The sequence below is a fragment of the Halictus rubicundus genome, chromosome 1 (assembly GCF_050948215.1).
Source record: "Halictus rubicundus isolate RS-2024b chromosome 1, iyHalRubi1_principal, whole genome shotgun sequence".
In the NCBI taxonomy this organism is placed as follows: domain Eukaryota; kingdom Metazoa; phylum Arthropoda; class Insecta; order Hymenoptera; family Halictidae; genus Halictus; species Halictus rubicundus.
Window position 1 is genome coordinate 12,012,583 of NC_135149.1, and position 15,681 is coordinate 12,028,263.

The 15,681-nt window shown below is 46.3% G+C and overlaps 1 protein-coding gene across 6 annotated transcripts in view; it reads left to right on the top strand.

Moving 5' to 3' along the window:
• Positions 1–12,954, top strand: part of LOC143354156 (protein abrupt) — a 94,128-nt gene extending 81,174 nt beyond the window's left edge. For 3 of the 6 annotated variants that reach the window (XM_076787981.1, XM_076787986.1, XM_076788004.1), the window contains one exon: positions 8,845–12,954. In XM_076787981.1, coding sequence (XP_076644096.1) covers positions 8,845–9,830 — 986 coding nt within the window. In that variant the 3' untranslated portion in view covers positions 9,831–12,954. Of the gene's footprint in view, positions 1–1,653; positions 6,439–6,479; positions 6,491–8,844 lie in introns of those variants that run through there. The other 3 variants (XR_013082290.1, XR_013082291.1, XM_076788019.1) reach the window with 3 other exon arrangements.
• The last annotated feature ends 2,727 nt before the right edge of the window (positions 12,955–15,681 follow it).

Below are 15,681 nucleotides of genomic sequence, written 5' to 3' on the forward strand. Positions count from 1 at the left end.
TTACGGCGTGCCTGTACATCCTTCCCTTTTCACGTAATGAGACTCGCACGAAAAGTGGGAGAGGCTTTTTGCTTAGAGATTCGTAGGAAAGATAGTCGTAACGAGGCGTAGAGGGTGGATCAATACGAGGGTTCTTACGTAGTTCGCCGACTGTCTCTCTCTTTTCTCATTCTCTCCGTGTCTCTCGTCCTTTCTCCCAACACCGCCTCGAACACCCACCGCCGTCTTCCGCTTTCACTTATCTCTTTCTTACATTGGGAACTCCCGTTTTTGTCTCGATTATCTGCCTTTGTTTCTCTCTCTCTCTCTCTCTCTCTCTCTCTCTCTCTCTCTCTGTACCTGTCGCTCTCTTCATGTCTCTATCTCTCTCACACACTCGCCGAGAGCTTTGAAAATGCACGAGGACTGAGGTGGCGGCGGTGCTCGTTCCGGGGGAATCATGCTCTTCTGCTATCATAGCGTGCACTTGCACCGGGGATGCTCGCAAACCTCTCCTGAACACGAAAATCGCTCGCCGCGGTCCAGCGGTTTTTCTGCAACGGAAAAATCGTTCGCACCGGACCATCGGAGAAACATCCTCCGCAAGATGCAAAAGGTTGCAATCCGATCGGTCCGTCCATTGTAAAATAATCGCTGGACGAAAGCAACATATACATATACCGATCGAATCGAACATTTCACGAAGTCGATTCGAACATACAGTTTCCCAGCATCGGCGAACCGATTTCTCGTGAACGATTCTTCGAACCTGGGGGCACAGAGAGCTGGACAGACGAACAGAAAATACTGATCGAATCGAGTAACTCCCACCGTTTCGAAATCGGGTCCGTAAAAGGTCTCTAACGTTAGCAAACCGATTCTCTTCTTGGGCCCGTTAACGCTAGAGCAGCGGGGAACTTGGAGCAAGTTAGAGCAGAAAGCTCGAGAAGCGCGGCCAGAAAAGCGGCGCGTCCGCGTCGCGATCGATGCGTTCCGTTCGATTCGCCTACTTTCATGCGAAAGAGGTGGGGTGGGTGGGGTGGGGGGGTGGCAACGGAGCACAACAACATCAACAACAAGAACAACAGAACACACCAAACATCCTACAACCGGGCATGCCCTGAGAGTACGAGAGTAGCGCGAGAGAATGTGCGTGTTCAGTGTGCTAAGAGAGAATCGTGTGCGTGTGTACGTCGGACACGAGTGTGGGTGGCGTGTGCGTGAAAGGAGAATGTTGGAGAAAGATAGACACGGCGCAGCGGAGGGTGGTGATCGAAAGTGAGAGCGAACGATAACGAAGGCGAGAGAGAGAGAGAGAGAGAGAGAGAGAGAGAGAGAGAGAGAGAGAGAGGGAGGGAGAGGGAGAGAGAATGAGAGAGAGAGAGAAGAAGAGGGGAGAGATGTGTGTTTGCGAGAAAGAGAGTGAGAGTTAGAGAGCGCGAGGAAGATTGGTGAGTGGGTGTGTTGGAGGAAGAATGATTGCGATTGCGAGCGTGTGCGAGCGAACGAGGCGGATGTGGAGCTGGAAAGGAGTAGTGAATGGGGGTGAAAGATAGATAGATAGAGAGAGATCGAGAGAGAGAGAGAGAAAGAGAGAGGGAGAGAGAGCGAGAGTGAGGAAGGTAGAGAGATGAAAGACGACAGAATCAACTGACGGGCACGTCCTGGTTGTAGGATCGGTGATGCCGAAGAGGGAGGAATCCGCGATGGCGGCGGTGGCTGCGGCCGCCAGCGAAACTACGCAAGCCGTGGAGAATTTCGCGAGACTCTACACGGCACTGCGCCACGACGACGCTAGGCCTCTCTGCCGTTACTGCGGCAGAAGCTACTCGTCGCCGAGCAACCTCCGGCAACACGTGAAAAATGTCCACTCGAATTGGCCGCCGCCGGACACGTGGCCGCAGTGCAACGTGTGCGGGAAACGCTGCAAGACCAAGCATTACCTGATCAATCATCAGCTACAGGCGCACGGGATACACCAGCGGCCTACCCTGAACAATCCCAATCAGCAGCACCAGTCGCCCTCGTCCTCCTCCTCGTTGCCATGAGTACGGTCCTCAGCGTCCGATGCCAACCATGCGGACACAGAACACGCGAAAAATTCGCTCGTGGACAGATGAAGCCGGGGGCCGTCCCGCGAACCACGTGGACAAACCCTGGACCCACAATTTTACATCCCCTTCAGGTTGATGATGCTACGGTTGAGGATCGATGGCTGTGAACCCCGTGGATACAGCCTGGACCGCCCGTTTTGCATCCCCTTGAGGTTCACGATGATCCTGTTGAGGGTCGACGGCTCGGGACCGCGTGGAAAGTTGATTTGTTTCGTTCGGTTGGTAGTTTGCACGTGGAACACCTTGGGGAAGTTTTTGTAAGTCTTAGGTTCCGAGGTTCCTGGCGGTGGGGGCGAAGATTTTAAGCTATGTCAGCTGATTGTTAGGGTTTACCGTGCTGAGAATTTTTTTAATGAGGGTTTGCAAGTATTATTTGCCCGGAAAGTATTTTTATTAATAGGACCTCTTCGTTCTGAAGAAACCACGCTCTGAATATCAATCAATTCCGTTACTTTTATTCACTCGTTCGATGGATCCTCAAGATTGAATTTCCAAGAGAATCTAGAATTAAAGTCCCTTAATGTTTTCAAAATCGTAGCCAGGTACTTCGATCCCATGTATTTCTGCAAATGAAATCACCACCCTTTAACGAACGAAACGCGCATAAATTTCGCTAGAGTAGCGACCATAAATTCCGCCACCTGGCTACAGAAATTAATCAAGCAAACATCCCCCGGTGGAATCATTCAGCAGAGACACTCAGTATTCTTTCCAGTATCTACCCCCAATTTCGCGCCAGATATAGAATCGTCTTCGGAAGTTATTAAAAACGGAACAGAAGAACTTTCCACGGGTCTAATAAAATATCTCGCTGCTTAAAGTCGCCGGTTATTTTCGTGACGGAGATTAAACTCCGAAAGTAGATTACGATCTGGGTTATGCCTCGATTCGTATATACCCGAAGGTCGTGGAGGCCGTTTCCGGCGGGTGGGCTGTATCCGCGAGGTCGATCGACAGATTCTTTCTATTTTCCGTACTTTCGATGCCAGACGAACTGCTACGTTCGTTATCCCCGCGGAAAAATTCAGCAGCCTGTCAGGTGTGCCAAACGCGAGACCCTTATAATACTGCAGAGTTGCACAACTGACGGGAGAAAACAGATACTTTTGTACGTGAAACGATCGCGAGCGTCTACGTGTAACAAGGTTTGGTAGCAGAGCGATTTTAAACGTGCATTAATGTGCTCTTAACCGGGGACCGAATGAAATTAAGATTCTTGATCGGGTTTGAAGTGACTATTTTTGTCACTGTCGTCTTTTCTGGTTTGAGAAAATTGGTATAAAGTGCGCTCACTGAGTGAGTTCATGAACCGAGACTATGGTTTTGTTAATTTTCGTGTGAAGAAGAAATTATAATTTTTTTCCTTCCTTCGAACAGAATGAATATTTCAGTTTAACCGGAATATTGGTCTGCTTTCAAGGAAATAAACGTTACGTATTTATTACACAAAAATGTATGGGGTAATTAGTCTCAAGTAATCTAAGTGCTGCACTTACTTAACTTGATAAGATTGGATTTATACAGGTTTCATACGATTTTGATGGTAGTACGTACTCAGGTGAAGACGTTTATGCAAATATTTCTCTCGAGAACATTTTCATAATTTCGGTGATTGTAGAAGACAAAAATCAGAAACATGTTCTGCTTATTTCGGTCTCTGACGAAGAGAAGTTTTATTTTGCACAAAAGTCTGCAGTCTATGGACAAAATTGTTAACCTTGCAATGGTATCCTGCGGTTTCTCATGACCCCGGCAAAATTTCTGCAACCTAATTCTCGCCACTCGCACAACTGCAGATATGAAGTTTCTTCACCTTCTTGGAAATGTTTGGGGTTTTCAGTCTTAAATTAGTAAATTCTTACTGGGATTAAACCGTAACCCTGTACACGGAACTGTTCCGTCTGAGACGCCACTCAAAATTACTGTAAGTCAAAATAAGTCCTGCGTTAACTGTCTTTATATTTAATATGATAGTTTGCTGAACATTGATGTGTGGTACGAGTAACTGCACTTGATCTCATATGGACAAAAAGAACAAGAAAAGATTCTATAAAATGTACGAAATTAAGAGTCGAAATAGCTTCGAGCGCATTGAGTTAACAAGCAGAGTGAAACGATCGCCAAGATCACCGCGAAACAGAAAAGAAACGAATCAGAAGCTAGCAGTTCGGCTCGCTAGTATCGATATCGGGGAGCGAACAGTTTCATTCGATCCTCTCACGCCTCCGCCACCTTCGATCCGACCGCAGGTTCAGTGCATCCAGGTGAGGAAGCTCACGTTCCGATCCAGACCGGGGCGGATGCTTTTGTAATAATCTGGCACGTGAGATTCAACCCTGAACACGAGTTCGAGTGCCTCGCTTCAGTATTCGATTTACGCGATGATTGCGCGGATTCCGTACAGTCTTGTCTGCCAATTGCCCGCGATATCGAGCATACAGAGATAGAGAGTGTGAGAGATGAGGGTATGAGAGACAGAGTAAGTGCGAGCAAGAGACACAGGGGCATAGAGAGAGAGCGAGAGGAAGAGTGTGTGTGTGTGAGAGAGAGAGAGAGAGAGAGAGAGAGAGAGAGAGAAAGGGACGCCGAGAGCGAGAGGGACTGAGAGATAGAGCAATTAGCGATCCGCCAGATACCAGCAACCATTTGCGGGATGTAACCCCCTAGATATGGGAGCATGAGACCTAGGGGTTAGGGGGTGGGAACGCGGCAGCTTGGTGTACTCTGTTTTTATTAGGGGGTTGGGGGGTTGGGTTTACGGTGGTGGTGGCTGGTGGTAACGTTGGTGTGGTGGTGGTTGCAGATCACGGGCTCGATGAGGCAGAGGGCGCGGCTTACCACCACCACCACAGCCATCACCAGCAACATCATCGGCATCGTCATCATCATCCACCATCCGTCCCTCCTCCTCACCATCACCATCATCAGGCGCTACAGAAAGACGAGCAAGACCAATCAACCACCGGGAACGGCAGCGGGAACAACAGCAACAACGCTGGGACATCGAGCAGCAATCCTGGGACCAGCAAGTACCAGAGGAGCCCGGCGGACTTCCGGCAGCAGAAGATGATGCGCGAACACCATCAGCAGCACGGTTACAGGTGTCCGCTCTGTTGTAGGACTCTGCAGGACATCAGCACGATGAGGGCCCACCTCGAGCACCACTATCCGCGCGATTCGCCCACCTGTCCCGTAGCCTCCTGCGCGAAAACCTTCTCCCATCCTAACAGCGTGCGCAACCATATGCGTCTGAAGCATCCCGTGCAGTGGGACCAGATCAAGACGCTCAGGTGGACCTACGTCTGATAATCCGGCAAACGATCACCAGCCACGGATCTTTGATGTTTCTCTTGCTCCTGTCTCATCGCTGTCCTTGCTGCTCGCTTGGACGTTCCTGTTCTCCGATTCATTTCTTTTCTCTTTTTCTTTTTCGTTCCGAGACTCCTCCTCTCTTCCTTTGGCTAACCCTCCCAGACGGTGTGTATCGATTGCACGTGACTCGATATCGTTTCTTGGACATGGTGGAGGGTGCGTTTCTGTTTCCACGAAAAGGTCTCGCGTGCCAGAGCCTATAAACCGTTTCGAAAGGTCGCGCGACGAGGTTGTTGTAAGTATATACCGAGGGTACGGGAACGACTTCCAGGGGTTCTTCGAGGAACCGAATTGTATGTAAAGTCCTCTGCGGACGCGTTTTGTTTTCGGCCCCCCCCCCGTGGAAAGCCGCACAAAAGCACTATCCCCTTTTCCTCCTCGGAACCTACGCCCCCACATTGAGAAGCGCACACTTTGTAAATATTTCGGAAGATTATATTGATGAACAGAACAGAAGGAATATATATTATATATATATAAATATAAATATTATAGAGAGAGTATATATATATATTATGAAGAGATAATCTATATATATATTATTATATATAGAGAAGAGAAGAGAGAGTTGATTTTGTATAAAAGAGAAGACAAAAAAAAAGAGATAAAACGTACGAAGCAGTATTTCCAAGTAGAGCCTGAATGAGAAACGAGAATGAACAAGATGAGAACCGCGTAGTCACAACCATAGGACACCGTGTAATAAGAGTAAACGTCGACTGTAAGGCTACGACGACAGTGTGTTGTCGGCGACGACGACGACGACGACGACGACGACATAAACGGTTAGGTTATACGTATCTTACAAGAGAAAACAATGTTCCTCTAAAGCTGAGTAAGCCAGCCTTACGTTAAAGATCGTAGTATTAAGACCGTAGATGGGAGTCGAGAGAATTATAAATTATGTGCGAGCGGGACGAGTAGTCGAAAAATCCGCGGCGCACCGGCGAGAGATGCACAGCAGAGCGCTGCAGTCGCGTGTTGCGACTGCAGTCGCGCGTCGCAAGTCGCAAGAGAGTGCGAACTGTGTCGACCGGAGCGCCGCGCGTGTGCACCGGTCTCTGCCGATGAGTAACTTCGCGATGCTTCCGTAATTGTTAATCGAGGAAACGCAATATTATACGTATATTTACACACATACAATTATACAACACGCGTAGAGAAACGCAATAGGGGACGCGCTGCTGCGCTTCGGAAATTCTCGAAGACTTTCGAGGGCTGATTTTAGTGTTTGGCTGCCTCCCGGCGATCCGTGGGTCTTTCCAGACCCGAATTTTTTAGAAAAATCGGTGCTTTTAATGGACATGACTGAAGAATGTATTCGAGCCGAATCGCTTTTTATTTTGTATTTCTTTGACGACAATGTTTGATCCTTGTGGGACGAGTTTGATCATTATGAGTATTCTTTTGCATATTTTTTTAAGCTATCTCGTCGCGTAGAAACTTTGCAAAGTCTCGAAGCTAGCAGTCTTTGGGGTGTAACTATATCAGCCTACGTTTTTGGCCTACTGTCCGAGTGTTAATCGATGATAGCATACTTAATTTTGATTTCGCCTTTGTCCAAAGATTCGTACGTATGGTAGGCTCAATTTTGACGTTTCCTTTATCAAAAATTCATACGTATTGCTGAACGGCATCTAAAAACGATCAGTACGGTCTAACGTTAAAAGATTCTGTCGTTTAATACTACAAAAATCCGAAACTCGCTAAACAGTAGCTAAGTATCGAAATAGGTTAAACGCAATTATTTTTACTATTGACAGAGCTAGCTCCAGGGATTCAATAACCAGTAGAAATGGAACTTTTTAATTATAGACAGCTGAACTAGTGACAATGCTTCGAGTCCGAATAGAATCGGTTGCTCAACAAGATTGCCAGAGCCATCGTCATCGCGGGAGTTAATCTTGACTAGTAATTGCAAAAAGATTGAAAGTGGTTTTATGTTAGTAATTGACAGAAGATCGTTTGATTGGATACTATTTTCACTTGCACGGTCGAAGGAGGATTGCTATAATGATTTTCGAAGCGCAGCTGCGATCGCGCGAGCGAGCGTGGATCGATCGGTCGACCCGAACAACGCCTAGCCTTATTTTTCTACAGTCTTGTGTTTCGTCAGTATTCCCTAGGTGAAGAATTCCCCCAGGCAGGTTAAGTTTTTCGACACACGTGTACGATAGTTACTAGAGATACGCTGCGAATGATTACGAAAAAAATATACAAATATATATATAAAAATATATATATATATATATTCTTGTGGGCGAGTTGTTGGTCGCGCGAGTGGTTCGACGAACAAAACGCGCGTTACACTAGTCCCCTTCGATCGCGAACGATCTAGAACAGAGAGCGAATCTTCGAAACGACTGTCTTCTATTTTCTTCGATGCTAGTTTCCACACCGTTAAGGGTTACACTTGCGAGATCGCTTTCACGATTGACAGCTCGTGCCACGGACAATGTATAGAGCATCATACGCACTATTTTAGCAGACACTAGCGTAAAGTAAGGACTATACATACGACACACGAAATAAAGTATATACTATTTAAGTAATGCTTTGTACAATAAAAGGTATTCAGAGAAGCTCGTGTTTTGCTCGTCTGCCCAAACCATGGATTAATTATGATTTCTCCAGCCACCCAAGAAAACGTTCTCCTTTAATTTAACCACGAACAATTCATTTCTATCACTTATATTCAGCAATTTTTATTTGCAGTTTTCGAAACCCAATGTGTTCCCACAGTCTCAATCTAAAATAGATGCTAGGACCCTGAACAGCTACATCCACGTTTGTTACCACACCACGTTTTATCAGACTTCCTGGACCATTTACAATAAGATCTAGATGTTACCACGTATCGTGACTTGTTAAGCGGTTTGCTGGACAAAGTATCTGTGAGGAGTTGCTAGTCAGGCATTGCTAGCAGTACAGAGATTAAATTAAATTAAAAATGGATCCTGAACCGAACCTCATTACCAGCTCGACGATAATCGCGAGAAATAGCAACGAGGCGCGATAATAAATGTAGACGTAGCTTACTTAGATCCTTTTCACGATCGAGAAATGAACGTTGGCCAATTACTGGAAAATATAATGCTGATTCTATTACTTCGTCGTCATTCTTTTGGTTATACAAGCTTAACGGCACTCGATAAAACACACATAACTAGCACGTCGAAGTAGAAAGTCGGCATTGCACCAGTCGAAAGTGGTCAAAGAAGCGTCATTTGTCGAAGCAGGACAAAGTGAAGAGGCTCTCGCTCACGACGACCAAACGTTCCGACCCTTTACTGTTTCTTTATTTTGCCGTTCGCCTAACTCCCGCGGATATCAGGAGAGCACGGTCCCTCATCATTCTTTTGTTTATCTTCTTTTTCAGTCGCCCGGCGCGGTTTGGACATGACGCGGGTCCGCGCGACCGACCCACGGCCCTGCCCGAAATGCGGGAAGATCTATCGATCGGCGCACACGTTGCGCACCCACCTGGAGGACAAGCACACGATCTGTCCGGGATATCGTTGCGTGTTGTGCGGCACGGTGGCGAAGTCGCGGAACTCGTTGCACTCGCACATGTCTCGACAGCATCGCGGGATCAGCACCAAGGACCTGCCGGTTTTGCCGATGCCGAGCCCGTTCGATCCCGAGCTGGCGTCTCGTCTGCTGGCCAAGGCAGGCGTCAAGGTGAGTCCCGCCGAGCTGAGGGCCCGAGCGAGTCCCACGGGGCCCAGGAGAGGGGACATGAGGCTCGAGATCCCTCGAGGAGCCCCGTCGGAAGCAGGCAGCAGCATCTGCGGCGGGGACGATCCCGAGGACCTGACGTTGCCTCTGAGCCTAAGGTACGGCTCCCCGACGCCTAACAACAACACTGTGATCACCAAAGTCAGCGGCAGCAACAGCAGCGGCAGCACCAAGAACTCCACAGCGACGGCAATAGCAGCCAAGTCGATGGACACCATGCACGGCAGCCGGGAGCCTAACACGGCGCCGCTTCATCCTCCTGGACACCTTCATCCGAGCCACCATAACACCAGCGCGACGGGATCAGCGATCTTGGACACCTACCTGCAGTTCATCGCTGAGAATTCGAGCCTGGCGACGATGGGGCTCAGCCCGGAGCATGCCGCAGCAGTCGCGGCCGCTCATGCTGCCAAGATGGCGCATATGAACGCTATGGACAAGTTAGGAGGTCGCGGGATCGAGGATTATCATATGATCGGCAGAGACGAAGGCAGAGGGCTCGGCGTCGTGCACGAGGATCGACACGATGCTCTCCAGGACAGGCTCATGGACGAAGGCGAGTCGTCTGGCGGCGAAGAAGACGACTTCAGCGAGAACGAGGAGCCGGAGATCGTGAAGGCTGAATAAGACCTGTTCGCGACCCGATTAGGAAGTGGAGGCACCTGTCCGGGCCTGAGTGGACCTCGCAGGGCCTCGTTCACAGTTTAAATCCATCCACTACCTCAGTAGAGACTCCTGTTTTCTTTTGTTGCGAGAGATACAGTTTTCCAAAGAAGAAAGAAGAAGAAGACGATGACAAGGACCACACGAAGCTCGCCGATTTCTCGGTTGGTTTTGCGATCGACGAGTCCCTACTTTCGTTGTGCGGGCGACTAGAGCTTCGTTGGCCACGTCGGACCTTGTATACACGCGCACACACACACACACACACACACACACACACACACGCACGCACACACACCAACACACACACACACATATACTTTTTAACCCTTACCCCGTTTCATAAATTCCATCTGTCTACCTCAGTGAACACGATAAACGATAAGTGATAGGACAGACCAAGACGAATCTCATGGACGAAGAAGAAGAATAAGAAGAAGAAGAAGAAAAAAATGAAGACGACGACGACGAGGACAGAGAGGTTGCGCATCCGCTGGACGAACGATTGTTCCCGTGGTTCTTTCATGGTGTTTGAGGATTAATCTTGAAGAGCACCAGGGAACGTTGGGAAGCCAGGTGACGCCCAAGGCAACTGTTTGATTCTTTTTATTTTCTAAAGGTTTAAAGAACGGTGCCCGTCGCGGACACGCGACGCCCCGAGAAGATATTATTATTATTATTATATTATATTATTATTATTATTATATATGAATGTTGAGGAAGAAAATATATTGTCTAGATTTATAGAGAAGTTAGTGTACCACGAGAGACGTACGCGCAGGCGGACAGGACGTGTCGCGTACGCACGCATTAACGAGTAGAGAGGATACATATAGCGTTTTAGGGTAGCGTGCCCCTTCGTGTTTGTTCGTTTGATTCTTCTAGAAGACGCGTGCATCGAGACGACACCACACCACGTACCATTATACTATTACATTCTCGAGGGACACACAGAGACACACACACAGACACGATTATGCGAAACTAGTTTCGACACGCGTGGAATCGCGTGCGCGAAGGTCTCGACGATTAAGGGTTGCACGTGATTAGTAATCGTCCCTTATTACGATTGTTAATTGTCTCGTTTTATCGTAGGGATAGAAGATGTAGTCTGAACAGAGATAATAGTGTTCAGCAACGAAGAGGTTCTCTTCGAGAAGTTCGGCGAGCGATCAATTATTTTATGCAAAATAACAGTAACATAAGTGGCCGGATAACCACATGTGCGATGGAAACGATGAATATTGTCGATACAAGCAGCGAGAAATCGATTTTTTTTTAATATGACGCTCGAAAGTGCTCGCTTATCAGGCGTTGAAGTCTCCAACGCATCGATCATACTACTCATTCATTTCATTTCTCGCTCTAGAAATTTTGTTTCGACATCAAAATTGCCAAGAAAACTAATTGATTCCCTTCAGATATTACTACGAATAATATCTTTTTTTTTTTTAACTGTACAAATTTTTGTTTTACATTATAATTTAAGAGCCGATGGACTGGCGAATTGATCACTTGAGATGGAACACGTGTCTCTGACGTGACTACTGTCTTTCTGAAAGTAAATTACATGTTTTCTAGTTGTAGTCGAAACAATTATGATTATTTAATCCATCGTGTAGGATAGAATTTTATCACTCTCAACTTGACAGTCATGAAAATGTGTTTGATCTCTAATGAAATTTATACTTTAACCAATACTGATTTGCCTGGACACATACCTAGCCTATTTAATTTGTGTTTAGTCCATGTTAACATTGTCGAGCGAAGATTGATTATCAAAAGCAAATCGTTGTTCAACCATCGTTCAGGTGGAGGAATGACTGAGTGCACAGTAGGATCAAGCGAATTTCTTGAAGGGAGTCTTAACTGTTGCTCGCACCGGTGCTTGATCGGCCCGGAGATCGAGAAATCTGATCACGATTGGCTCCCGGAGCCTTCATCGATCCGAAGCGATGGCTGACGGTCCGATATCGTTCCTCTCGTCATCTCACGCTCCTCCTTTTTCGTTCTTCAGCTCGAAGCTCTCGATTGATCGAGCTCGAATTGTCCCAGGGCTTGCCATGACGTTCTAGTACTTAAGTTTATCGACATCGACGTATCACCATCGCCCCTCGAGACCCTTCAACCACGGAATTACGCATTAGACGATTAGTTGCTCGTGTATTTTGACATTCGAACAACCCAAACTGGAGATCTTCGAAACGATTTGAAAAAATCGATGATCCGCAACTGGGGGAGAACAGACGGAGAACGCGACGAGCAGCTTTAGGTTGTCGTTTCTCTCGATCCTGAACATCCAGCGATCATCAAAGTTGTCATTGGCTTGAGTCAACGATCTCTGAATTTATTTATAAATTGTCTGCTCTTTGTAATTTCCTTTGCTCCTCTGTATTTTTTTCTGGTAGAAAGTCGAGAGCGTGGTTGGTCTTGCCACGAACGCATGTCGATCGAGATTGTAGATCTCGATCCTCTCGATCCTAGCCCGAAGGGTGTGTCTTCGAAACACGGTTCCTACTAATGATACATACACGAGCTACTTTGATTTCCGCGGAATACCTTCGTAGCCTATACACGTATACAAATCGATATGTATATATATATACACACACACATACGGAGAATACATATATATATTATGAACACGTTAGTTACGCCTAGTGACGAGGAAAGGAACAGGTTCTTAGCAATACCATAGCGGTTCATCGAAAGGGACTCGTCTGTTTCGTTCTTTCCTCTGTTTTCTTCCTTTTGACCCTTTTTGGCGAAGAAAAATGTTCGTTTTTGTGTGCGTGATGGCAGCGTGACAACGAGCGAATGCGTAGACAATGGGAGAAAGTTGATGAAACGTTTGCGGTTGGCGACTTAAAAAAAAAAAAAGCTACGAGTTTCAGGTTTTAGATTTATCGCCTAGAGTAAGTAGGACTCTACACAATACTCGAAGTATACTAACAGGCCCCCTACCCCCTCGAAACTAGACAGTAAGAGCATTTTATCGAGCGAAGTCTCGGCGACTCTGTCGAGCGAACTCCATATCGCGTGCACGCGACGAGAGATACGTCCAAACGAATAGAAAAAAAAAAGAAAAGATACGGAGTAAAATCGTAGATCACGAGAGACATGTTAGAGTCCGAGAAATCAAAAATGGCCGAGCGTGGATCCCGCAGTCGGGGAGTTTTAGCGACGACTCACCCCCTCCGCGTAGTTTTTTTCGGAAAATGGATACATTGGGTGGCGTTAGGTTTTAGCAAATCGACAGTTCTTCACGAGACAATAAATAGCAGAGAGAGAGAGAGAGCCAGTTAGGGTTGTTCCGGGACGCGTGTGCACATTGGTCAGGTACCGGCGGGGGTGGGTTCCGGTTTTTTAAACTTTATATATTGTACATATACGAAGGCACTGTATACGATCGGAACACTTGTATACGAGACGCGCGACGATCAGGATCGTTTGTATCGGAGATTCGAGTTCGTTCGCGCGCGAGTTTTTTAAAATGCTTGTTGATCTCTCGCGGACGGATCCACGGCTCGGCGGTGATCTAGCTTCGCGAATGTTCGATCGAGACGCGAGTCCAGGTCTAATCGGTACAAAGGAACCACTTCTTGCCTTGAAGCTCTCTATACGTTTTATCAGACGCGGTTACGTCCGGAAAACACGAAGAAGATTTAGGGGAAATCTAACGGAGGAACAGTGAACAAAAATCAGACACGAACACACGAACACACGACAACACACACACACACACGGAGTACAAATTGATCCGCGATGTTGTTCACCGACGAGGAGAATCTGAAAAGGGAAAGCGAAGAGAAAAAGAGAAACACTTCCGGAGGGAAGCTGGATAGAACGGGAAAATCGGGGGAAACAAAACACGATTTTCGAACCGTGTCCGAACAATCGTTTGTTCTTGTGCCATTTCGTGTGATCGGTTGCTGACCACTGTCCCCGCAAGCTTTTCCTTCCGTTTCTGTTTTCTCTGTCTCGAGTTTCTTATTTCGAATGGAAAGCAGAGTGCACAGGAACTGTCTGCCCCCACGTTGAAAAACCCCCATGACGATCGTGTTGAAACTCGACGAGTTGTAAATCCCGTCGATCTGACTTTCTTCTTTTTCTTCTTCTTCTTCATCATCATCTTCTTATGACGTTTTTTTTTGTTTCGTGTTCTTTTCCGAAACTACAAATAGGAGCGACAGTCGATTGTCGCGTGATACGATTGACATACACGTTGTATACACACACGCTCACATTGGAGAAAATGGTTCTAGACACACAACACTGGTTCTACAGACTCGTCGAAGATGGAGACACACACACACGTACACAGGTTAAGAGAGCTATAGTTTTTTTTCGGGAGATGGCCGGGTCGCAGAACCACTGAATATTCGTCCTCTCCTCGAAGCCCTTTACTCCCCTAACCTCAGATCATAGTTTTCTACGACAGTATTTATAACATAGCTATTATATATATATATGTATGTATACAGACAGAAGCATATATATGTATATACCGATTGTACATATATACATGTAAAGTATTTTTACACGACCTCCCCCCCAGCGACTGCGACCCCGCCAACCCCCGCAGGGTCTATCCCCAGATTAAAGTAATAGTCCGTTGAACATAGTTCGCAATAGTCACTTGGAATAAATACCACCAACTACAGTATTGCAATAGTTGTTAGAGAGACGATCGTGCGAGGAAACGGCGGCCGCGGCGATCCCGGCGCGAAAATCGCGATCCATCGATCCTCGAAACTCTAGACATTCTCGGACATGCTTGGTCATCTGAATTTTTGTCATAATTTTTGGTTTCTCGTTGATCCAAATTTTTAAAGACTTTTCTCGGTTGCAATTGTGTTCTGTTGCAGTTCATATTATTGTTTAGAATTATATTTTTTTAACTACTTTGTCCGTATAGAAGGGATTTCGTGTCCCTCGTTGAACTGGAGGTGGAACTGCTAAGAAACCTTAGCGACGATTATGTTAATTCCTTAGAAACGTTTTCACGAAAGATCACCAATTTTTTTTACGTCCATTCATTCGGTTATCTTTCATCTATATTTTAGTTTCATGCGTATCGCTTGTTCATAAGTATTGACTCCTCCATTGAACGGTGCTTGAATTTTTCTATATTCGGTTCTACATTCTTGTATAGAATATAAATTTTTCTTTGTTCTATCATCTTCCTTATAAATAGATTGCAGATTTTTGTGCCGAGTAAAAATGTTCTACATCAGTAGTCGAGTACAGGATACATTTAAAATAGAAGTGTCTGTCTTCCATTAAACAATGATTCGTTCTCAACTTTTGTCAAACAGCCTTTCATTAAAAGTACCATATTTTCCTTCGCATTCGAATTTATCTTGCCGGTACGTGATCTTGGTTCATGGAAAAAAGAAATATATTTGATCCATCAAAAAAAAAAAAAAAAAAAAGAAAAAATCATTCATCTTTTATCTGTTAGAAAAGACTGTTTCTTCCAATTAAAATGGATAACCATCAATCGTATTCCAGCGTACGAGTCAAAAAGAATTTTCAGAAGTATCGTAGGGGGATTAGAAAAATTCGAGAGAGAAAAATGTCCAGAGTGTTCGGGATCGAAAGGTATCAAAACCGTCGAAAGTAGTCGACTCCTCGGGGAAACGATGGAGCGGATAACGCATAGCAGAGCGCTCTCGGCAAGGAACGCAGCGTTCAGTGCCGACAATAATAAACGGGTGTGCCCCTCAGGCTCGTAAAGGCCCGAACCGTGGCGAGCACGGTTTACGGTGATTATAAAAGCGGATTAACGACGCCGTAAACGCGGTAAGCCTTT